The sequence below is a fragment of the Octopus bimaculoides genome, chromosome Z (assembly GCF_046866305.1).
Source record: "Octopus bimaculoides isolate indiv1 chromosome Z, ASM4686630v1, whole genome shotgun sequence".
NCBI lineage: Eukaryota > Metazoa > Mollusca > Cephalopoda > Octopoda > Octopodidae > Octopus > Octopus bimaculoides.
In genome coordinates this window covers 2,557,497-2,583,177 of record NC_142944.1, presented here as the reverse complement: position 1 = coordinate 2,583,177, position 25,681 = coordinate 2,557,497, and the positions used below count along the sequence as shown (strand labels likewise).

The 25,681-nt window shown below is 33.8% G+C and overlaps 1 protein-coding gene and 1 long non-coding RNA gene across 2 annotated transcripts in view; one reads left to right on the top strand and one right to left on the bottom strand.

The window, feature by feature from the left end:
• The window catches only part of LOC149132117 (uncharacterized), a 75,269-nt gene extending 52,975 nt beyond the window's left edge, over positions 1-22,294 (top strand). Inside the window, exon 2 of the long non-coding RNA XR_016244805.1 lies at positions 22,130-22,294. This is a non-coding gene — a long non-coding RNA (uncharacterized LOC149132117). The remainder of the gene's footprint in view (positions 1-22,129) is intronic.
• LOC106871178 (uncharacterized) overlaps positions 8,548-25,681 on the bottom strand; it is a 52,517-nt gene continuing 35,383 nt past the window's right edge. The window contains exons 5-13 of the mRNA XM_014917509.3: positions 21,955-22,011; positions 19,936-20,039; positions 18,466-18,838; positions 18,272-18,339; positions 17,513-17,679; positions 14,625-14,703; positions 13,876-13,995; positions 13,256-13,300; positions 8,548-12,258 (exon numbers count right to left, since the gene is read on the bottom strand). Coding sequence (XP_014772995.2) covers positions 9,486-12,258; positions 13,256-13,300; positions 13,876-13,995; positions 14,625-14,703; positions 17,513-17,679; positions 18,272-18,339; positions 18,466-18,838; positions 19,936-20,039; positions 21,955-22,011 — 3,786 coding nt within the window. The 3' untranslated portion in view covers positions 8,548-9,485. The remainder of the gene's footprint in view (positions 12,259-13,255; positions 13,301-13,875; positions 13,996-14,624; positions 14,704-17,512; positions 17,680-18,271; positions 18,340-18,465; positions 18,839-19,935; positions 20,040-21,954; positions 22,012-25,681) is intronic.

The following is a 25,681-nucleotide window of genomic DNA, read 5'->3' as shown; positions in this document are numbered from 1 at the left end:
AAAGAATATAGTGGAAAGAAAAGCCATAAAACAAAGTAGAGAGAATAAAAGTGAGAGATAGAGAGAGTAAGGTGAGAAGGTGATGGAGATGAGAAAGACTAGATGTAGAAGGTGATGAGTAGTGGCATGAAAATGGTGTAATAAAATGAAGTATCATGGATTGAAAAAGGTATTTACACAGTTCAGACTGTAAAACAATTTTTCTATATTCATCTCTGTAAAACTTTGTTTTACAGATATATATAAACATAAAGAAAACTAAGTTTGTATCAAAATATGTTTGTATTAGGTAAAGTGAGGACAGATTGTTTTGTTGTCTTGGGAGGGTCTTTGCACCAATAATGATACATGCACTGGTTCAATTTCACTTCTTTATTGTTAGTCAATTGGTTAAATATCTAACCAACTAACTAATCAATTGTTTGTTTAATGTGCTTGTTAAAACAATTGATCAGTTGTTTGTTTGTTTGTTACTCAAAGTTGTTTTGCTGCTTTTGCTTCCCTTCCAAACAAACAATCAATTAGTTAGTTGATTAAATAAACAAATGGAATTGAACCTGTGCGTGTATTATTATTTTTATTGGCATAATGACCCTCCAAAGACGCAACAAAATTTGTTTCAACATAGAAATTCACATCAGGAATATTGCAAACCAAACACAAAAAGAAAATAAAGAATAGATAGACATTGTCAGAAATAGAAGTGATGTATAGTATAAACACACACATACATTCACAGGTGTACATGTATTTATACACACACATATTTTAAGATATTTTTTTCTTAAAAATTAGTATTCATTTCATCATTTTGTATTAGCACCAAGAAATTTGATAGAAGTCATCATCCTCATTTAGCATCCATCTTTCCATGCTGGCATGGGTGGGACAGTTTCACAAGAGCCAGCCAGGCAGAAGCCTGCACCAGACTTCTGTCACTGTTTTGGCAGGATTTTTACAGCTGGATCCCCTTCCTAACACCAACCACTTAGCAGAGAAGCGATAATTATAATTATTGTACGTATGTCATATTTCTTGATATTATTATTTATCAAGGCAAAAATATACTTCCAAAACTACCAGTCATGTGACAGGTAATACTTCACTATATATATATATATATATATATATACATTACACAAACACACACATATATATATATATACAGACACTTGTATCATTTAGGTCTATGTCTGTTGGCTCTTATTGTGTAATATATTGTATTATAGAGCCATGAATCACCCATGTTTCTTCAAATATCAGGGATAGGCACAACTGTATGTCTAAAAGGCTGTAAACATAATTGATCTGCAAAATTATCACTGTCACTAACAGAATGTTAAAAATTGTTTTTAAAATCTGCAGCAAACAAGCTGCTACAGCAACCAATCAATTGTTCTGTAGATCATTCCAATAACAATCACTTTTACCCAACTTTCTTATTTGAGAAAAATATATTATCTTTCCTTATAAACAGTGAAATCTATTGACTAGAACTTGAGGTGCATTCCAGAAGTTTTGAGACTTATTTTAGTTGGTTCAAGGATGATAGGGAGAAGGTGAGAGAGGATGAGAGGGACATCAGCATAACTGTGCTGGTTGAGAAAATACACAATTTTCTGTACAAAGACCATCACATTGCAGGTTTTCTCACTGGTCACCAAAGACTGAAGTACTTTTGAATTGGAAATAATTAGCTGAATCATCTCCCTACTGTTACCAATGCGTCTTTCCTTCTGATCATCAGTGAGTACCCCAGTAACAAACTTTGCACATCTCTTTACTCGTTTCAGTCATTTGACTGCGGCCATGCTGGAGCACTGCCTTTAGTCGAGCACATCGACCCCAGGACTTATTCTTTGGAAGCCTAGTACTTATTCTATCGGTCTCTTTTTGCCGAACCACTATGTTACGGGGACGTAAACACACCAGCATCGATTGTCAAGCGATGTTGGGGGCACAAACATAGGCATACACATCATCATCATCGTTTAACGTCCGCTTTCCATGCTAGCATGGGTTGGACGATTTGACTGAGGACTGGTGAAACCGGATGGCAACACCAGGCTCCAATTTGATTTGGCAGAGTTTCTACAGCTGGATGCCCTTCCTAACGCCAACCACTCTGAGAGTGTAGTGGGTGCTTTTACGTGCCACTGGCACGAGGGCCAGTCAGGCAGTACTGGCAACGGCCACACTCAAAATGGTGTATTTCATGTGCCACCTGCACAAGAGCCAGTCCAGGGGCACTGGCAACGATCTCACTCGAAAATCCCACGAAGGCCAACCAGGCAGCACTGGCAACGGGCTTCTTTTCAGTTTCCGTCTACCAAATCCATTCACAAGGCTTTGGTCAGCCCGAGGCTATAGTAGAAGGTGCCATGCACTGGGACTGAACCCGGAACCATGTGGTTGGTAAGCAAGCTACTTACCACACAGCCACTCCTGCACCTATGTTTATATCTTCATGAATAATTCTGTGTATAGTTGTCACACCAACTCCAAACTGCATATATTTATTGTCTTTATAGACACGTGACTGTAAGTATAGAGCTGGGAGTTGGTGTAACAACCGTACTCAGAATTATTCATGAAGATTTTAAAATGTGCAAAATTTGTTGCCAGGGTGCTCAGTGACGACAGGAGGAAAGATGCATTGGTGACAGCAGGGAGATGGCCGAGTTGATTATCTCCAATCCAAAACTACTCGAGTCCCTAGATCTACTGTTTTGATCCAATGGAAGCATCCTAGTTCTCCCAGACACAAGAAGGCCACTGTTTATGATGATCCCCTTTTTCAACATTTACTGGCCAAACAGTCAACAGATTAGTTTGTGGAGGTGTTGAGGGATCAAGGAAAATATTTCATCACAAAAGGCCAGGGTCTAGCACCTGTACCAGTTTGGAACTCTATCCTGGTAACCAACAACTTGACAGAGATGGGCATCAAAACTGTCCCTCACCCTCCCTACAGTCCAGACCTTGCTCCCCAAGCTTAAAGACGCTGTAAGAAGGGCGTTGGACAACTTCAGTTTGGAGGACCTCCATAGAACCTTCACTAAGTGACTGGAGTGCCACAAGTGCATTGAATTCAGAGGATCTTACTTTGAAGAAGAGTAGAGTTTTATACTTGTTTGAAATTAATGTCTCAAAACTTCTGGAATGCACCTTGTATATATATATATGTATATATATATATATATATATATATATATATATATATACATATATATATATATAAATCATTTGTCAAAAGATAAAGCTGGCATTCTATTATTATTATTATGGGATTTCTAATTTTAGATACAATCTCCTGAATAAAATCTTTTTGACTTAAAATGTCCTGATCATAGATTAACATCCATTTTTATGATGGCATGAACTATACAGATTTATATACCACATACTTTGATTCTAAAAATTCCAACACATTAATATCTGGTTCACCACCTTTCTCAATTTTCCTATGAAAAGGTGCCAAATTCTGTCAAATCACAGTCTATGACCTTAAGAAAATGAAGGATCAATACACCAGAAAATGTTAGATGTTTAAAGACAGCCTAGTGTTGGCTGAAATACCCCATTACCAGTTCTGAACAATTTCCTGTATGGCCATCAGTATATATTGCACTTTTATACACAGCATTCACCATGTTAACCATTGAAATGTATCAGTTTAACACCCAACAACTCTAACTCCTTTATACTCTATCTCATTCATTCAAACAAATCAGCATTACATTTAACATACCAGGTTGGTGCAAAAGTAAAAAGTACTTTTTAACAATCAACATTTTTCTGCTCAGAATGAATTTTATTAATGAAAATAATTAATGCTTCTAACTTATAGCAAGTCTATTTCTGTAGCATACAGCTCCAAATTTTTCAAGGTGTTTTGAGCTTCTGCTTGAACAAAGTGGCCTGTTAAGTAGATGTCTAGAGAATAAGGTAGGTGAAAATAGCGTTTTATAGACATGTTTTGTTCAATTTCTGCAGATTCAACTGGCAAGACATGGGGTCAGATATTGGTCCTTTGAAATTACCAATGTCAGCTGTAAATGTTGCATTTCTTGGTGTGCTTTGTCAATTTCCTGCTGTGATGGTTTACTAGGATTCAAAATAGTAGAGGATTCCACTAAAGTGATAACCTACTTTTCATACAACTTCAGTTTCAGCAAGTGCTTAGGAGCTTCATCTCAGTCCAGCCACAGAGCAATATGCCATTGACAGCCATGTAGAATCTATTCTTGATCAAATCACAATGTAATCAAGATCATTTTTTGTTGCACAAAAACCTTGTACAGGCAATTATTTTGTTCAGTTCAAACATCACTCGTTTGTATGTTGTTTTTTTTTTTAAAGCTTTTCAGTGAGATGCAAATGTTGAACAACATAAGCAGTGAAAGGAAACAATTATCATAAATTAACTAATGGAAATTGGCACTTAAAAATGGTATATTAGTTTAAGTTTATTCTCAAATAAGCAAAATTAAAAAAGAAAAAAAATCCATTTTTATTTTTGCACCATCCTAATATGTGACTTATTTCCCCTCCACTTAATTATGAGATGAAGTAGAAAATAATATTTCAAGCACCAACATTTACCAAAAACAAAAAGCTGTGTATAAGGTTAATGTGAATAATTTAGATAAGGGAGACATTTTTGTGTTACTGAATAAAGAAGCAAAAGGGAATTATTAAGGAGCTACATATACAAGAACCCCCCACACACACAATACATCTGTACGTATGTAAATGGGAAGAACACTAGGGAAAAAGTAATAGGCAAAGAAAATAAAAAAGAGAAATAAGGAATGCAGCTGAAATTATGGGCATATAAGTGAAATAACTTATCAGCATGAGTGAGGTATACTTATACATACAGAGAGAAGTAAACATGCATCCTGGTTCATACACAAGTTTCATTCAAAGAAGCAAACTGAAAAAGGTTAGAGGAAGCAACAGAAATGTAGAAATGCATACCTTCTGTTTACAAACAACACTTTACAGATACTTATACAACATGAATAATTTAAAACAAATTACCAAAGTATATTCATATTTAAAATGTGCAAGAGCTTCTACATAGTGACCTACTTGCAGATAGCAACCAAAACTTCAAATCACACTAGTTATTAATAAAGAGAAGACATTAGATAATGCAGTCCTATATGAGCTTAAAATGATGAGCTGGTAATAACTGAACAGGTTTGCACAATCAGAGCTGTACTTGGGGTAAACATTAAATCATAGCCATATAGAAAATGAAAAGTTCACAAGTTTTAATTTGTAGTTTGATGTTAGTTCAACAAGTCAAGAAGCTACTAATATACCAACACTGCATGACAGTGTACACATGGTTTAAATGTGGACTAAGCGTCAGCCGCACAGTTTATCAAAATGATGCTGTTTTTAGCAAGTTGTAAATGATATTGAAAGAAATGAAATTGAAGTATAACCTTGTCGTTAAGAGCAGCTATAGTTATGATATTAGAGAAATAACCACAAATAATACATCCTACAAGAAAATTTGAATAATTCCAGTTTATGAATCAGTGGGAGATAAAGTACTATATACAAGGAAGATTTTAAAAAGGTTTTCCTCTTAGAACTATGACCCTTTTCTACAAGATTAGTTATTTAAATAACTCTGATGGAACTTAAGAAACGTCAAACTAAAGTTAATGCAACACTTGCAACAGCAAAACTATTTTAAGCACATGAGAACGTTTAAATAATCACTGAGACAACGGCAAGATTCTCAGATTTTGGTATCATAAGGTACTGAGTTTGAGACTAGTAAGTAAAATTACGCTCTACTTTAAATGGATAAACGGCTATCTTAAATCTGTCGTAAAAATCAAACAACTTCTGTAGAGACTTATCTTTGTTAAAAACTGGTTACAAGTTCTCCCTCATCATTAAATATCTGGTACTCCATCAATAACTGTCTTGATACATACCTTCACTACATTTCATTTTTAGGCAAACAACCTTTCTTAAAATAACTTGTTTATACTGAGAAAATTTACATTCATTTTCAAACCTATGAAGAACATGTCATTAAATTATCATCAAATTTAACAATAATACAAAATGCCATGCAGAAAAGTAATATAATTGAAAAGAAAGAAAATGTATTGCAAATCAGATTTAGAAGAGAAAAATCTTTTAAAGACAAAACTTAAGCCTATAACAGTTATGGGCCTTATGAGATAAGAAAAATGACCAAGTAAATTGTACAACAAAATTAAGGTAAACATGATTTTATTTTTTTTTTTTTATATATATATATATATAAAACAAGCTTCAATTCAAAATTAAAGTTCTTAAAAAATAATTACCATGATACAGTTACATATTTGATATTTTCCCCTTGGTTCCTGCCAGAAATCAAATTACACGCCAAAGAGGAGATTTTGAGATCTTTTCTGACATATATTGAGAAAACAAACACCTCTATGTCTTACACATGCAATTAGAAGGCAGTTTGGTACTGGAAACAGAAAAAAAATCCCATGCAAAATAAGACATATTCTTCATTTCTATAAATTGTATTCTGATATAGTTGTTATTAAAAAGACCCAAAGAAAGAAACTAGAAAAATAAAAATAAAGTCTGTAGGGGTATACAAGCAGATATTAGGCAAGGAAATATATTTTAATGATATAGAAGGCACAGAATGATCTAACCTCTAATTGAAAAAAAAAAAATATAAGCAAAATTTAACATGGAAAGAATATTTTGGGATTCTTTAAATATGTATAGGAAAGAAAAAAAAGAATAAAGCCTTTTATTTATTCATTTATTTTATTATTTTAACAAATCCTTTATTTATACTTTTATTTATTTGTTAACAACGAAATAAGAATAACGAAATTTTTAAAAAATGACAATATTTCAAAAGATCTGAGAAATTAAATCTACCTAAATTACATTTTGAAAATATCTCAAGTTGAAATCTAGATAATTTAGAATTGTATATTATTATTATTATTATTATATACTTAAATATCTAAAATTGTACGTATTCCTCTACCATGTTTATTGTATTTCTCATACAGCAATTTATTACTAAGTTAGTATGCATTCATTAGACCACACAACCTAAACTCGTTTTATTGCATTGATCACCTTACTCTATTTTTAATAGTGTGATCCATTGTATTTTTTGCTTCTTTTTACTTATGCACAAAAATGAAGATTTTTAGTTCAAACACTAAATGGTATAGAAATCATTATTCCCAAACATGAATCATCTGTTTGCAAACCTGAAAATAAACACATACTACAGGAGGGAGAGAGAGAGAGAGAGAGATTATAAAATATGTCAGGGATGTACCTCCTAAAACTGGCTCCCAAATTTTTTCAGGATGCTGCCCCCTTGATGCCTAGGCCACATTCCTAGCCCCCCCCCCCCAACAAACAGTAAATTCACAACAACTATATTTCACAAAACTTAACCTAATTAACCCATTATTTTGGTTTACATCCTTTTGGCCACCCCATTATCAACCCATTTTTCTTCAATGCTCCTTGGATCTTTCCAGCACTACCAAGGGGACAGTACCACACACTTTGGGAACCACTGCTCACAAAAGATCCTGTCCTAACCCCATATTACAATCTAAATTACTATTATTGCAGCTTTCTTTGCTCAAATAAAATGGAATTAAATAAGTAACAGAACACCAATTCTTTAATGATTGCCATATACCAATATAAAGTCAACAGTAGGTGTAGGAGTGGCTGTGTGGTAAGTAGCTTGCTTACCAACCACATGGTTCCGAGTTCAGTCCCACTGCGTGGCACCTTGGGTAAGTGTCTTCTACTATAGCCTTGGGTCAACCAAAGCCTTGTGAGTGGATTTGGTAGATGGAAACTGAAAGAAGCCCATCATGTGTGTGTGTGTGTGTGTATGTTTGTGTGTCTGTGTTTGTCCCCCCAACATTGCTTGACAACCGATGCTGATGTGTTTACATCCCCATAACTTAGTGGTTCAGCAAAAGGGAACGACAGAATAAGTACTAGGCTTACAAAGAATAAGTCCTGGGGTTGATTTGCTCGACTAAAGACAGTGCTCCAGCATGGCCACAGTCAAATGACTGAAACAAGTAAAAGGAAAAAAAGAATTATACGCAGCTGTCTGTAAAATGATCGCCAAATTAAGATGCTTAAGCTAACCATTTCACTATTATAACTTGGTGTACTCCAAGCTATTATCCCCATCTATTGTGTTTCTATCTACACTTGATTGGCTTATTTTCCAACCATCTTCAAGTACCCTGACCTATATATATATATATATATATATATATATATATATATATATATATATATATATGTGTGTGTGTGTGTGTATGTGTATATATATATATATATACACACACACGCATACATACATACCCTACACGTGAATTTACACTTAATACCTTTATTTTTAACACAGAGTCCAGTGCATTAATTCACTATATTATCTAATAGAAGAAAATATAATTTTACCCATTAAAAGTTTTTCCAAATCCAAAAGTCAATGTATATTCCAAATAGTTGGTAAAAAGTGCTCAAACAGAACTTATTTGATTTTATTTGCAAATCTACATTTTTAAAGTTATCAGAAAAAGATAAAAGGAAAAAAAAAAGGGAAAAATCAATTAGACAGAAATTTTACATGTAAATATGCCTTATACTTGGATAGACCTTTCCAAATAATTCGACAATTACATGTACATAAATCTGCATATATGCTTATGAACATGTCTTAATGAGCATGTGAGTACATTAAAATATGTACACACACACACACATAAACTGATGCCTATATACATATAAACCTGTATTTTTTGTGAACATACAAGAAAAATAAATAAAAAAAAAACAATTTGAATATGGCCGGAAAAGTCAAAATAATACGGGAGCTGAGAGACACTTAGGTCTACACGTAAAGTCACCAACCAAAACAGTACTCAAGGAAAAGATTTGTTTAATGCTGCACCGTGAGAAAAAGACACAAGGTGTTGGTGGGTACAGTGAAATAAAGTTAGAGATCTACTCGATGATTCCCAGCTTATTGTTGCACATATGGGGAAGGTGAACAATCTGCTATATGAAGAAAAACTAAAAAGGGGAAATGTGTAAATTTATCTTGACACAAGATTTAGAAAGTGAACAGTAATGGTAGTCAGCAACAGTGATATTGTAAATAATGAACAATGTGATGGCAGTGACTATGCTGATGAATAATCTGATCTGATAGTCATTTAAGTACTAACAGAAAAAAAACAAAAACATATAAGACAAAATGTAAAGTTGTGTGGAAAGAAATATTTATATATGACAGTTAAAACCTATAAAGGCTTTTATCTGAATCATTGATTTTTTGTTTACATGTTTGTATTCTTCGGGATGTGAGGAGAAAGTCAGAGAAAGCAACTCTACAATCATTTGTTTATTAGCAAAAAATCTTTCTGATAAGACATTTTGATTCACTCACTTTTAGAGTGTCTGATGCTGTCTTGATTAACTTGAGCTGGATGAATACTTCCTGAGTGAGGTTGTAAATTCTCCTGGTTAAGTCCAGACACAGTCCTTGTAATATTTGCTGCACTAGATACCCGATTACTGGCTACAGATCCATGCTGTACCTGTTGCTGCTTCAGTTGTGGATGTGAACCACTGCTGAGCTGCTGCTGTAAATAAGATGTAGAGTTAAAGACAGGACTTGAAGTTCTGTTACTAGAAGCTGAAGCAGAAGCTACTGTCGAAGCAGCTATAGAAGTTGCAGATACTTGAGGATTGCTTCCACTGAGGTTCCACGAAGAACAAGCAGAGGACTTTCCCTGAGATGTGGACACTGATACAGCATTGGCAGAGGTGGTAGTACATGTTGTAGTACCACTACTTGTATTACAACTGTTACTACTACTCTTAGCTTGAGTCCCCATCACATGCATAGGCAGTATCCCAGTACGTTGATGATGCAAGTTCTGCCCCTGCTGGGATCGAGCCACATTTTGTTGATGCTGTGAAACTGACGCAGCTGTGAGTGCAGAGGAAGAAGATTGAGTGGGGACAGTCCCAGAAGAGCTACTAATATTTGGTGTTGTCGGGAGTTTATACATAGATCCTGGAGAAGAAGCCGAAGTAGGGTGTGTCGCTGTTGAGGCTGTTAAAATCTTTTCCGTAGAAATGAGACACTGAGATTTAGACTGCTGCAGCTGTTGTTGCTGCTTTAGTGATGAAGATTGAGTTGAATGAGCAGATGTTGAATACAACGAGTGAATGTTGTGTGTTCTTTGTGATGATGAACTACTAACAGATTTACTACAAGAACTTGAACTTGTAACAGCATTAGATGATTGGCGTGGTTGGGAATGTCGAGGGGCAGGGATCACTGAACTTGACTGACACTGGGGAGCAGATTGGTGTTTGCTTGAACACTCTGCTTTGACAAGAGAAGTTGTACTTGTGTGTGGAGAAATGGCTCTAGACGTTTGTTGTTGTTGCTGCTGCTGCGTCGTTTGAAATTGTAGAGGAGGTGAAAGAATTTTCGAGTGATTTTGTTGCTGAGAACTTTGACAGTTTGTGGGATTCACAACCTGAGATGAAGATGTTAATTGTTTACTTGACACAAGTGAAGAATATGATTTCTGCTGATGTTGCTGTTGATGGCGATTATGGTGTTGCTGGGAAGACTGTTGCTGTTGTTGTTGCTGCTGTCGCCAAGATTTTGAAGCATGGGAGCTCAAATGAGATTTATTTGAATGTGAGTGACCTATGCTTTGTGACATCCCATGCACCACATTTTGTTGCTGATGAAGTTTTTGATGTTGTTGCTGCTGCTGTTTTTGATGCTGCAATGAGGACTGCTGCTGCTGCTGTTGTTGTTGTTGTGAATGAGTCTGATGCAGGTTACGCTGTTGTGTGGATGCAGTTTCAATTTTGCCAGCAGGGTGCACAGAGGAAGTTGAAGTTAAAGAATGGGATAACTGATTTGTAGTCCTATGCTGCTGTTGCTGCTGCTGCTGCTGTTGCACCTGACATCTCTCATCTGCAGCCTTTGAAGCTGCAGATGAAATTGGTTGCGTTTTCACTTTTTGTGTTGGCGCACCACTCTTAGAAACCAAACATGAAGCAGCATACCGTTGAAACTCAGCCAAGTATGTATTCTTGCTATCATCTTTGGAGAACTGAGCTGAAGATTTACTATCGGAATTCTGAGATTTCTCAGAGCTACCTGCTGCTAGTGCTGTTGTGTCTTTTTTGCTACTTCCTTTAATGCCAGATGCTTTTAATAGCTTACTTGCCATATTGATAGTCAATTTATTCTGTACATTGGGTTGGGAAGAATCTTTAGATTTGACATTAGGATATGTAGTATTTAGGGACGAAACCTGTTGAGTTTTAGAGTTTATGTTAGATGTAGTTTGCCCATTGTGCTGCTGGAGTTGGGAATCAACCATTACTGACATAGCATCAACATAGCCATGATAATTCTGAGAATCACTAGTAACAACTCCAGGAGGTGAAGATTGTTGAATAGATTTAGAGTGTACATTTCCTATGTGAGAAGGAAGTTTCTGTTGTTCCCCGCCAGGTTGTTTGTTGCTTGAAGTATGTCCTTGTGACTGTGATGATGAAGGAGTGCCATGCTGATGATTTTTAATGGAAAGAGATGTGGTTGGACTGTGTTGAGAATAATTAACCTTCACAGAAGGTATGGTGGGACTTATCTGAGGAGATGTACTCTGATTAGAGAATGGTGAACCATAAGTTACACTCACAAGGGAAGATGCAAGTGAAGAACTGGAGATTACTAACGGCGATACTGAAGTAGAGTTTACATTACCAGAAATTTCATGAACTGTTTTACTAGATTCATTTAGGTTTAATTTTTCTCCTTTCCCAAAGTTCTCTTCTTGTGAAGTCTTATGAAGGGAACTAGACACCACTTGAGATTTCAGAACCAAATCAGAAACATTCTCCTCAGATGAAGAAGGGTGATCACTCTCAATATACTCTAATACATTCCACAAACTTTTATCTTCAGATCTGTCAGAAGTTGTAGGTGAATGATCCATCATTTCATTAGCTAGAGTAGTCAAAATGGGTGTTACATCTGCTTTTGCATTTTGTTGGCAAGCAATCAAACTATCAGTTTGTAACGCTGGGCTACTGTTGGAATGTGAGCCTGCGGTAGGAGTTCCAGCAGAAATATCCTGAGATCTGAGGTTACACATAGCTTTGGTTGGTTTTATTCTGAAGAATACAAAATTAGAAATCAGCTGTAATCTAAACATATGTTAGAATTATATTTGTATCTTTTATATAACAGAAGAACCAAAACAAATATTTCCTCCCTTAGGTTTGCTGAAGCCAAATTGATTATTTTGCAGATCAGAATTATGAATTAAAAACTGGAATGCTATCTATCTTTGAAATCACTAATATCCATATGTCTGATGGTAAACTTTAGTTTCCAAAGCATGAAACCCAACACTTTAAACTAATTAAATAATTGATAGTTGCAATGTTAGGCCTCTGCTTGCAACATCCTCTTATGTCTTGGCTAAAGACAATACCATGTTTGGCTCTCGCACTAATATACTTATAAGCCATGAATATAGATTTCTAAGCAAGAGAGAATTATAAGCATTCTAATACAGTGTTTGACTGAAGAAAACTAAAACAAAATAAATATACAAAGTTTATAATACTTAAAAATAAGGAGTAGAATGAATTAGAAAAAAATTACTCATTCCTACTATGTATAATAAAAATGTAACTGCTTAACTTTACCAGTTTATTGCAATCACAGAACTTGTCTACAGACAAATATATTAAAAAAAACAAAAACTCCTGAATAAATGTATAGTATTTATGCATTAATTCAAACAATATGTTTAAGAGAACCGACTTGGTCAGTATATTGAGGTAGATTTTATTTTAAATGCAGATATATGCATCAAATGGTTATCTTGATTTTAGGCAGGTTTAAAAGAGATACTGAATTAAAAATTTACAAGCATGATCTGTCATTCAATATCTATATTTCATCACCACTAGTTTCATACCTAATTTTGATTTAAGTATTCTCTGCAGAATATACAGAGCAGGTTCACATGATACCATTCTTTTTCATAAAGCTTAATTCTTTTTATTTCTTTAAGATAAATCAAAATAGTAATAAACTGGCTTTAACTTGATTTTAAAACTTTATGGATAAATTAAATGAAAGCACAAATATTATACTTACTGTGAAGTTGAACCATGGGTTCCTTTACTTTTTTTGTATAAAATTCTGAGAAAAATATAAAAATTACATAAACCCAACAATGAAAATGTCAATCATTAACATGTAACATTAAAAAAACATTTTTTTTTCTGTAAAATATTTATTTTACACACATATTGAAGAATGATAGTTTAGGGTTAACAAGCATTTCAACAAACCTCAGACAAAGAGAAAAAGATTAAATTAACTTAACTAGATATAAAGTTTAAGAACAATATCTTGGCACAATCCAGCAAAGGTTTTAAATTTTTAAAACCAGTTTGAGCTTTCATTTTCTAGTTAGTCATATTTATATTAACAGAACTACAAAGTATTTGCAACATATTACTTTAATTGTAAACGAGAAACAGGTCAGTGATTATCCCATATTCTAGTTTCTCTCTTCCTTCAGTGCTTTCTTTTAAATAGTTTTGTACAGAAGTAATTCACATCATTTGTTTCATAATTCTCTGCTATTAAATCAATAGGTGATTCATCAAGATGGTATTCCAACAATAAATTTATCTTCAATAATGTCATACATACTTCAAACACCAGTCACCATCATACTGCATTAGGTGTTAAATAGAATAATTCTATACCTCATTTTTTCATTCCATTCATAATCTCTTTGTAGTGAAGTTTTCTCAATCTCCTCAAGAGATTTTTCTTCTTCACCGTCTGAAGAATCTTCTTTCATCTCCTCATCCTCAGGAGTGATACTATAATAGAAATAAATTTTCAAAAAACCGTTTAGTAAGTCTTTTATTTGTTCAGAAGAAAAGTATTTTATGAAAAAGTATCATCAACAGGACAAAGAATGTAGAAGACAGACAAAAAAACTACTGAAAGAAACTTTCAGACTACTAGCTTACTCATCTATTCTAGTTTTTAATAATTACACACGTGCTTTAATTGGAACAGAACTTGCAACTGTATTTGATAGACCAAGCGCCATGTTTGCTAATTGAACTTGCAGTTAGCAATATATATATATAATCTCATTTGTAGTTCTTTGTAATTTCCGTTTTCACTGATCCACTCTTCTGGACTTTGTTTTTTGATAAGAAATTTATGGTATTCCATGAGTCATTTTCTCATTTCATGAATAGGCTAATTAGTGAAATAACTAACTGTAGTAGCTCTTCCGATATTACATTCTCCTTGTGGATACTGACCACAAGTATATTTTAACTTTTCAGCCAGAGTTACAGTGGACTAAAGTTTTATCTCAATATCACATTAGGCATTGTAGCTATACTGACTGGCATAAGTTTAACCTCTTATTATGAGCATCTGATAATGACTTCTAGAAAAATAAAAACAATACAAATAGAAACCCAATACTTACAAATCAACATTTTTAATGATATCTGCTTGATATTCACTTTTATATTTCTCTAACTGATCAGGTACTTCTTCATTCAAAGCTGAAATAACACAAAGAATTAGCATCCTATTTTAAGAAAAATTTTGAAGATTAGATTATAAGTAGACTCACCAATAATAAACATCAGTCAATGTAATATTATTTTAGCAGCATGTAAAGAAATTTTACTTATGTATCATTTACAAAATATACAATTTAAAAAAAAATCCAACTATAAACATGAAATATCTATTTTTATCTTCTCGTGTATAGATATTAAATTCAACAGAAGAATATTACAAACAAATTAAAACTTTAACCAGCTATTACCAAGTTGAACAATGCTATACAGAAAAATGATAAAAGGGGTAATGAGATGTAAAAAAAAACAAAAAAAACTTTTACCAGTCCTCTTAAAAAACTTTGTAGTGATTTGCAAAATATTTTAGAAAATTTGGAAAAATTGCAACAATCCAGTAATGTCAAAATTCATCTTCATTATGGTCATCATCAAAATCATTAGAACAAATACACTTTGAACAAACTATAAAGGACACTAAGTGGAGATACTTGAATTAAATGTAATGGATTCTGTCAATATAAAGTAATGGTGAGTTGAAAATTTCACAAAATTCTTTGATACTTCATTGACAAGTATCATCATCATCATTTAACGTTTGCTTTCCATGCTAGCATGGGTTGGACGATTTGACTGAGGACTGGCAAGCCAGATGGCTACACCAGGCTCCAATCTGATCTGGCAGAGTTTCTACAGCTGGATGCCCTTCCTAATGCCAACCACTCCGAGTGTGTAGTGGGTGCTTTTACGTGCCACCGGCACAAAGGCCAGTCAGGTGGTACTGGCAACGGCCAAGCTTGAAATGGTGTATTTTATGTGCCACCTGCACAGGAGCCAGTCCAGCGGCACTGGCAACAACCTTGCTCAAATGCTTTCTAACATGCCACCGGCACAAGTGCCAGTAAGGCAACGCTGGTAACAATCACGCTCGGACGGTGCTGCAGTGTTGAAATTAAATTAACTAAAAAAAAATTTTTTTTAATATTTTACAAAGGAACCATCTAACACAAGCGTTGCTTATGAAAAACAAGTAAATCAAGTTTCATATCCTCATGACTCACAGACACACTATAACCCTTTTGCAATACCTTTGGGTTCTGTTATAATTTTGAAAGTGATATTCCTATTTACAACTCAAGTAATACAAGTCTTATATATAAACGGAGAATTAAAACCCAATCTCCTCCACTACCCATTATATCCATTATTAAATATTTCTATTTTTGGACAAAAATTGACTTCATTTTAAACTGTATTATGAACCAACTTCATTTCCCTTTAACTGTTTTCATTGTCATTTCCAACAAGTTTCAATCAAATCCTAAAACAACCATCAATTCAGAATGGTTTGATATATCAAAATAGCATTTGGATCGGAATACAATATTGCACAAATTTTATCTGAAAACTACTATAACCTGCCTCACTGCTGCTTCCACTGCAATTTGTGGTGGTGGTAATAATAGGAGTAACAAGAACGGTAGCTGTCATCCTCCACATTGTTTTAACATCTATTTTTCCAGACTTGCATGGGTCAAACAAAAGCATGTTTAGACAGTTTTTTTTTCTTTTTTTCTATGGTCAAATGCCCTGCCTGAAGCTAACCTCCATTTGTTTCCAAGTGAGGTGATAACAATTCCAGTCTATAGAACAACCAATAGTCCAGATATGCTTTTTCTTTTTTTTTTTTTTTCAAGGGGAGAACTGGAAACAGACATGTCAAGAGGTCAAGCCCTACCCAGAAGTCACTACCATTGTTTACAAACCAGCAAACATGCGCTCATGCAAACTGGGTTCTGGAAGCGCTATGTATTCCATCCACATGTAATCAATAAAATTTTTCACACACCCATCCCCAATAAACCAAACTACGTCTCTTTTCATGCACTATGCTTATCTCTCCTTCCCCACTGTACCATTGCAATCCTGTTGTCTCCCCCCCCTCCTTTACATACCCAGTTTCACCCGTCGCATTCCTCCACATCTCTCTGTATTCGTGTGAACCCCCTACTCATGCACCCATGGCAATACTCTACCATCCCATTTATATTTTCATCCACCATCTCACACCCTTTCTCTCTTTTGCACTTTCACACTCATGCACTCTTGATTAATCTCTCTCTCTCTCTCTCTCTCTCTCTGACTGATTCTGTCCCTGTCACACTGACCTCATCATGTGGCACAAGGCTACTTCCTCCAATACTCCCCACTTTCAAACGATCTTTGTCTTGCAAAGTTACTTGGTGACCCTGCCACCAGTGCTGCTGCCATAGAAAAAGCACCCCAGGCCATTCTGTAAAGAGCATTAGGAAAGGCACCCAGCCATAGAAACCAGATACTGAATGATGATGATGATCAAACATAAACACATGATGGGCATCTTCAGTTTCCATCTACCAAACCCAATCACAAGCCTGGGTTTATAATAGAAGACACTTGCTAAAAGTACCATGCGGTGGGGATGAGCCGAAATCTGCTGGTTGGGAAACAAACTTTACACTCTCAGAAATGCATTGAAAAACCATTTAAATTTAGAGTTGCTAGTACTAAATATGAAGCTTACAAAATTTTGTTTTTAGAATAAAAAATGTAGAAAAAAAAAGACAAAATTCTAAAAAACCAAAATGCAAACAATGCCTAACAAATCTTTATCTAGTTATCATCAATAAGGCAATAGCAAGATTTCTATCATTTTAATTTAAATATGACAAAGTAAATCTGTTCTCGCTGTGGGAAAGTTTTTTTGGCAGGTAATTTAAGCAGTGATGATCTGACCTAACCGAATACTGACCTTCTTTCAATTTTGGGACAGACTTAAGCTTGTCGTCTTGTTGAGTAATAAATAGCTTTTTGACACGTTTTAGAAGAGTTTCTTTACTGCATGGCAGAAAGGCTGCTAAATAAACATAAACTGATGTTCTTTGAGAACAGTTCAATACACGAGATCCCATTTCAAGCCTATGGAAGTAACAAAAAGAAAAATGAAATCATAGAATACCAACTGGATTGTTGATAAATATTATATTAAAAAAGTAAAAAAGCTAACTTAGAATGATGTAAAGAATGATAATTTCAACAGACATCTAATCATACATACAAGTTTGAAAGTGAAAAAGCATTTTTAAAATGTCACTTCTAATGAAAATATAGAATATTTTCTGAAAACACACATTTTTAAAACTACAAAATTTTTCAAAATATACTACTGATCATATTTACATTAGTTAAAATACTATTACTAAAGATCAAACAATAGCATTGTTCTAATATTAAATGCCATGGTTTTTATTACAAAACATTAATACCTGTTTTTGTATCATTTTTGCAATACAATTTACAAGTAATCAAACTGTTACATGTATCATAAAATGCGCCACAATACAAAAACCAACTTGAGCCAATTGAGGTTAATGGATAACTTAGAGAAATAATAGATATTACCCAGGCATGAGCACAAGCAATCCATAGACCCAAACTTTGGTAACACAACAGTGCTAATAATAATGCATTTTTTTTTTCATTTTACACATGTTAGGATTTGTTCACTTACTCTAATAGCATTTTGTTAATTTCACTTGTGAAAAATTTGGACTTTCTTTCCATACAGTCAACAGCTGCCTATAAAAATAAAAAAAAGTTTGCTGGATAAAATATTAAAATAAGTCCGAGATAATTGTTTACATGGTTACAGAAATGACTGGATTGTATAAAAATAATAAAATTTCAGATAAAGCAAATACTAACTTGCTTGAGCTGGTAAATTACTTTTTCCAAATGATCTGGAATTCCAGCAGATAATTTGGGAATGCTTTCATTGTTATCAAATGACTTCTCATTGTTATCTCGACTATCTGAATCTTCTTTGAAATTGTTAATATTTGATTTTTCTGTTGATCCAGGCTCCAACTCCAGAACTGTAGAACTGGTTATAAGTGGTAGTGACGCTGCATAAACTCCACTATTAGTTGAAGATTTCTCTTGAGACAGCACTCCAACTGGGGTGGTTTGGGAATAAATATTTCCGTTTGTTTCATCTATGTGCCCATTATTTGAGGTAGATGATGAGGTAGAAACAGCATTTTTCAGAAGTTCTTTGACAGTAGAAGAAGATTTTTTCCTAAATTTCGAGATAGAAAAAACATAATACAATAAGAAAAAGTTCCTATTAAAAATATACTTTAAAAAGAAAAAGACAATGTTATAACTAGTTGTTCAGCTGATTACCCACATGCCAAAATATCAGCTAAATGTAAATATCGAGATATTTTCTAATACCTAGTTTTCGACATAATTCAGGACTCCAGTATTTCCACAGTCAAAGAAGCTACTTGATACCAAACAATGTTTATGGTAAAAAAAAAGCTCACGTTTCCACAGTATCGGATAGCTGCCATAGTAAATTGCATCTTCCACAAATAGAAATCATTCATTGAGCATATTTATTCATTTCCTATGCGACAGTTTCAAAAAAAACTTTCTGTTAAAAATAAAAATAAATAGTCCAATGGTTGAGCATCAGAAGGTAGACTGTGTTGTGGACCAGTCTTTTCTGTGAAATCAGGAATTGTAGTTGATGTAATTTTCGACTGTGTTGCAGTAATGTTTTAAATATAATTTTTACCACTTTCATTATCAAAACCTCCTTCCTTGTCCAACGAAAATTCAATAACATCAATATCAGATTCTTCTGAAGACAAATCACTGTGGTTTTCTTTTACATTTTGTAAAACTTTCAAAGTCGGAATCACGACTTGCTGACACCATATTGATAAATATTAATATATAAACTTCTCTCCAAACGTTGAAAAAAACCATGTGGTCTCAAAAATTTCATGGTATTTATACTTGAATAAAAGCAGAAAAGGCTTTATCTCGCACTATCTCAGAGCTACAGAATTCAGTGTGATTTTATCTTTTTTTAGCAAATTCATAGAGGAGTCGATTACAGTCAGATTTGGCCAGTCAAGCAAATAAAGAGGAAATAATTTTAGCTGATTTTGGCCAGACTGAATACTAAAGGGTTAAATATAAATTAAAGTAAGGTTTGAAATGGGGTTGCATTTTTTGGTTCAACACGAAATGGCATTTTTTAAAACCTCATGAAACACAAGCCACAAATTTTGCCAGGGGTTTAAGCAATAATTGACACAAATAGAAATGGTACATGCAGTACAACAACAAAAGATCATAGCCATAAAAACTGTTTCTCATCACCTCAAAATTTCTTTACTTGTTGGTTTCCTTGGTTTCTTGAATTCTTTTTCTCCAGACACTTTTTTCTTTACTTCATTATTAGCTCCTTCTTTTATTTTATTTATCTGCAAGATAATAAAAATAGAGAAAAATGTCTCTTGTAAAGTAAGTTGAATTGTAGAAATTTTGAAGAGAAAAATACTTAAAAAAAAAAACAAATAACAAAACAAATTTCGTTTGTTTGTTTTAAGATGGGGATGTTTATTGAAATTTTTTTTTTAAATAAAAAAATGAAAATTTTTGACAAATTTGCTTTTTATATACTAAAATATATTTCAAAATGCGTTAAAATGAAGATACTGTTGAACTTAATTTAAAATGGAATTTACAATGAGAAATATTTGGAGAAATTAAACATCCATAAGTGTTGAAAATATTTAAAATGAAATGCAAGATAAAAATGAAGGGGAAAGCAGAATAAAAGTTTCAATGAAATGATCTGCATTAAAATACATAAAACTTATTGACAGATTTCTACAACATTAGATGTTTTGAAATCCTTGATCCAAAATATATCACAAAAATAAAGCGAATGATAAGTTTGAATTTTTGAAGAGCTAAACTAAGCATAGATTTCAACCTAACATTTTTATTGCATAAAATCAAAAATGAATTTGACCACCAGGTAACTTTTGAATATTTTTCTGAGGAGGATAACCAATAGTAAACAAGCAACTATAAATAGCAAGAGCAACTAGTTTTAAATCAGCTTCCCTAGGGAAAGAAGATAGTGACTAAAAGTGCTATGATAAACAAAGAGCTACATAATGCAGAAAACTAAGATAAAAGATTAAAATAAAATGCCACAAAAATTCAATCTTTTGGGTCATTTTCATTTCCTTTAAAAAGTTTCAATGAAATGAAGAAAAATTGGCAAAAGGCAACATTTTAAATCAAGATTTGGCATTTATGAGATATATACAAATGAAAACACTGGAACAATTCAGGAGAATATTTTAGATCATTTCTATCATAAATTTTTAAACAATGGAACTAGCACAGATTAGATTTTAACAATAACATTATATAAAACAAAATACTTCTTCAAATGTACAATGGTTTGAAAATCACATTGAGAAACTCACTGAAGATCATAAACATCAAATGTGAACACTAGTTATTTGATGAAAATCTAATGGTCTACCAACTGAGCAGTGTGTGGTCCCTTAACTGCAAGAAATAACAGCTTAATCTCAAATTACATCATAACATCTTTAAAAAAAAAGATGTGATGGTCACAACCAGAAGACCTTTGATCATGGGTTTGCTCTTTGAGGGCTGACTAGGGGATACACAACAACTAATTATTTTACCAGAGAAGTATTTTTTTAATAAATGCAAAAAGAATTTTAAATATTTGCCACTAATAACCAAAACACCCAGTTTTTGAAGTTTATCAAAGTTTGGAGGGATCAAATTTTACAAAATAAAAGAAATAACAAGATAATAAAAAATAAAAATTTACAAACAAAGAATAGCAGCAGAGAAAAAAATGTGGGTAGATGACAAGAAACTGATACTTGCCATTTTTTTTTTTTTTTTTTCCATTTTTTTTTTTCAGCATTATTATAGATAACAAATGCAAGACAAAGCATGAAGACAGAAAGAGATAAACACAAAAATATATGCAATGAATGCCATTAGGAGCCAAAAGTGGAAAAAGATGACAGCGATTAATTAGTAAGAATTGATTATGAAATCAATTGCTGATAAAAATTTTATTTACAATATGTGAAACCTTATTTGTTTATAAAACAAATACGTGAAATGAATTTTTGTTCAATCACTGTCATCTTTGTTTGAAATAAATGTCATCAAACCAAAATGCTTTATCAAAATGGCTCGATATAGTCCAGGTTCATTGAAAAACTATAATGGTGATGCATTCTAATTTGTAAAGTCAGTACAACAGTTCATAAGCTGAACAATTAATAGTCAGCCATAGATAAGTTTATCTTCAGCAGTGTAGTCAATGCTTACTTCTGGCACTTTCTTCTTGACCTCACCATCTGATTCGGTATCGGAAGTTATTATTCTCTGAAAATAAAATTATTAAGAAAAAGAGAAACTTGTAATCAAACCTGTTTATATTTTACATTTAATTTCCTACACTAACAAGAATAAGGTAGTTTTTCTGTTTTATTTTTCCTTTCAGACTTAACTGATGGAACCTTCTTCCTGCTAACCAAGGAAAGTTACTTGCCAGCCTACGACACAAACAACAGCTCACATAATAAATAAGACAGCTACAGAACAGGTTTTACTAAGGAGTTGAATCAGCTTAAATGAAACTGTAAATAAAAATGTGATTTCACATTCATTATGGCTTCAGATTTAAGCATTTTGAATAAATTTCTAATATAAAATATATTTCCCTGATTCAAACAAAGCTTAGCTTTGTTTGAGAAAATGAACCAAGTCAAAGCCAAAACACACAAAAAAATCTCAAAATTTTTACCTAACAATTCAGACAAACAAAATAAATTCAATGGAAATTGGAATCTGCCTTCAATTGAGAGTACAAAAAAAGCTTCTATAAAGCAAATTTTCTAATGAAGCAACTCTCTTCCTCTCATCACCTGGTTCAAATCCTGTGATATATGAAATGAAATGTAAAAAATGTATTTAACCAGCAAGTCATCACTGTTCTAATATTCACTTTCCCATGCTTGCATGGGTCGGACTGACTTTATTGAGGCAAATTTCCTATGACCAGGCACCTTTCCTTTTCTGAACTATCTACCTGTCTCAAAGCAAGATAATACTGCAAGCCTTCGATCCTGTCACAATTAGCAGTATGATGTGAGGATCTGTTGCTCCAAATTATGGAGACTTGTAGCTCTAAATAAAACAGCAGAGAGAGCAACTTATCTAGCAGAGCAGCAACTCTGAATCAAAAATGATACAGTGTAAGCAGCATAATAAAATGAATTCAGTTTATTAAGTGATTGGTGATTAGGGGTAGGATATCCAACTGTAAAACATGCTAAACACAAAATATACACAAAACTAGGCACCAACAGAAACTACCATTTCTCTACTTTGCAAAACTGCAGGGCGGCCTCAGCTGTTATCATTAATGTTAGCAATATGAAAGATAGGTCTGGACAGATTGTAAGAGAGACAAGTAGAGATGTTATGTACAAGTGCCAAGAGAGAAAAAGGATACCCTACTTGACCCTTAATAGACAGGGGACACAGCTACAAATGTTTTTATATAGGTAACATCTCTGGAATAAAGCAACTGAAGTAGTCAAATGTGACAGAATAATTAAGAATAGCCAAGTCAGACATCATAACAGAGACTGTGATTACTGCATACGCACAACCCTGACAGGTGAACAAAAAGACTTCTGTAGGAGGTCTTTCAGACTCTTAATGACAGAATACACCTGGACTCAAATGGACATGTGATGCAACACCATGATGACAATTCTGATGTAGGTCTTCATTCTGTACACAAAATGAAAAAGAATCAAGAGGCCTGGAGTATTGCGATGCAAATGAACAAACTATTTGCAACTTTGACTAAAAGAAATGCATTGGCTAGCAGATCATCTAATGAAGTATACAAAGACAGACATAAGACAATCTGGAGAAAGAATGCATAGAAACTGGAAGGACCTTTAACTATAGACACAGATTCAAAGAAGTACTATGTGATGTATATGTTGAGAAGGAAGGAAACTTGGTGTTGGAATGGTACAATAGACTGAGCTATAAAAGGTGAGAGACAGGACTGAAAACAATGGATGGAAGTGGGGGAAGATGAAGAAACAATATCAGGTAGCTAAAAGAAAAAAAAAACAGGTGTAAGATACACTTAATAAGGGGAGAAGTGAAAAGGTTGTGAATAACAAATGATCAGCATCACGAGGATGAGTTGTGTGAAGTGTCCCGGATTGCTAAGCAATATGTCAACATGAATCAGGAAGCCACTTATGAGAAGTTTGTGTATAATGCTTCCTTTCATTGATTGGGTACAGAGGCAGGGAAAGGTTTATAGAAGACTAGCAGAAATACCCGGCTTTGCCCGGGTTAAAGAGAATAATGAAATCTAAAAACGCCGTCTAGACTACGCAACCCTCAACTGTTAGTAGCTACGATACCATATTTCTACATTAATAACTCTCCAATCCATGCCAGCATGGAACATAGACATTAAGTGAAATGCCAGTCTCTCATCTAGGAAGGCCTTGAAATCAATGTTACCAACTGGGGACTATGTGTGTCGTAGTGATAATAAAAAGACCCAAAGGAGGTCTGCAACGAAATAATTTTACTCAACACTTTGCAAGTGAATCAGTGGAGGCAAAGATGCATCTCATTAAATCACAATGTAAGTACATCTGAAATGGTAGTCTTACACTGTTGTACCGTTGAATTACAAATAATGCTCATCTGTTATGTTCGGGTTAAAATTTCATCAACATCAAAAATATATGAATTTTCATGGGAGTTATGGCCGTTATGCATAGAATATAATTTCCAAATTTCATAAAGATCCGTTCAGTACTTTTGACGTAGTTTTGAATAAGAAAACAAATGACTAATGTGTGTGTTTGTGTGCATATGTATGTGTATGATGGGTGTATATATGTATAGATATCTGTATGCATGTATATATATGTACATATTACATGTATATCTATATATATATACATCTACACATATGTATACATATACATGTATGCATATAGATCTATATATATATCTATGCATATACGTGTACATATACATGTATATGTATACATATACATCTCTCTATCTCTCTCTCTCTGAAAGTATCTGTCATTACAGTATCGAAATGTGATTGTTTCAGTTAGTAGAATAGTTTCATTTTTAAAGTGAAAGTATTTGACATGAGTGTTTTTGTTTCACTTTTGACACGTAATACTTAAATAGTGGAGGAGATATTATGTTGCCGTGGGCTCGAACTCTGCAAGAAGTTAAAATTTTTTTGACTAAAACACAACTGGAACCCTAAGTAAGGCATCTGTAAAATTTGAATGAAATTGGTTGCGTAGTTCTCGAGTTTTAGGGATTCACACAGACAGACAGACAGACACACATTCTCATTTTTATATATATAGATAGATTGCTTTGTGTTCAATAAATGGACCAGCTTTTGAAATTGATAGAGAATACAATGAAAATAGCCATTAAAGATCATCATCATTTAACATTCACCTTTCATGCTGGCATGGGTTGCACGATTTGACTGATGGTTTGACAGGAGCTGGCACCAGGCAGAAGACTACAGATGCCCTTCCTAACACCAACTATTTTACAGTGTGATCCAGATGCTTTTTAAATGGCATCAGCATTAGCAGGGTCACCAGGTAACTTGTAGGACAAGGAATTTTTGAGAGGGGAAGAAACATTGAAGGAAGTGATCTTGTGTCAGATGATGAAAGGTTAGTGTGACAGAGAGACAGATGTCATGTTATAGAGGAAGTATGTGGTTACCCAGCCAGAGAGAGAGAAAGAGATAAGGAGAGAGGTAGGGAGTGAGAGGTGAGATAGGGAGACGAGGAGAGAGAGAAAAAGAAAGAGGTAACAAGGACAGAAACAGGTGTGCTGCTGTAGAGACACATGGATACTCATAGAGAGAGAGAGAGAGATATGGAAGAGAAATATGAAGGTGGAGAAAGCAGCTGGACTATTAGGTATAATCATGAGATGCTGAAAATATCCATCAAAATAG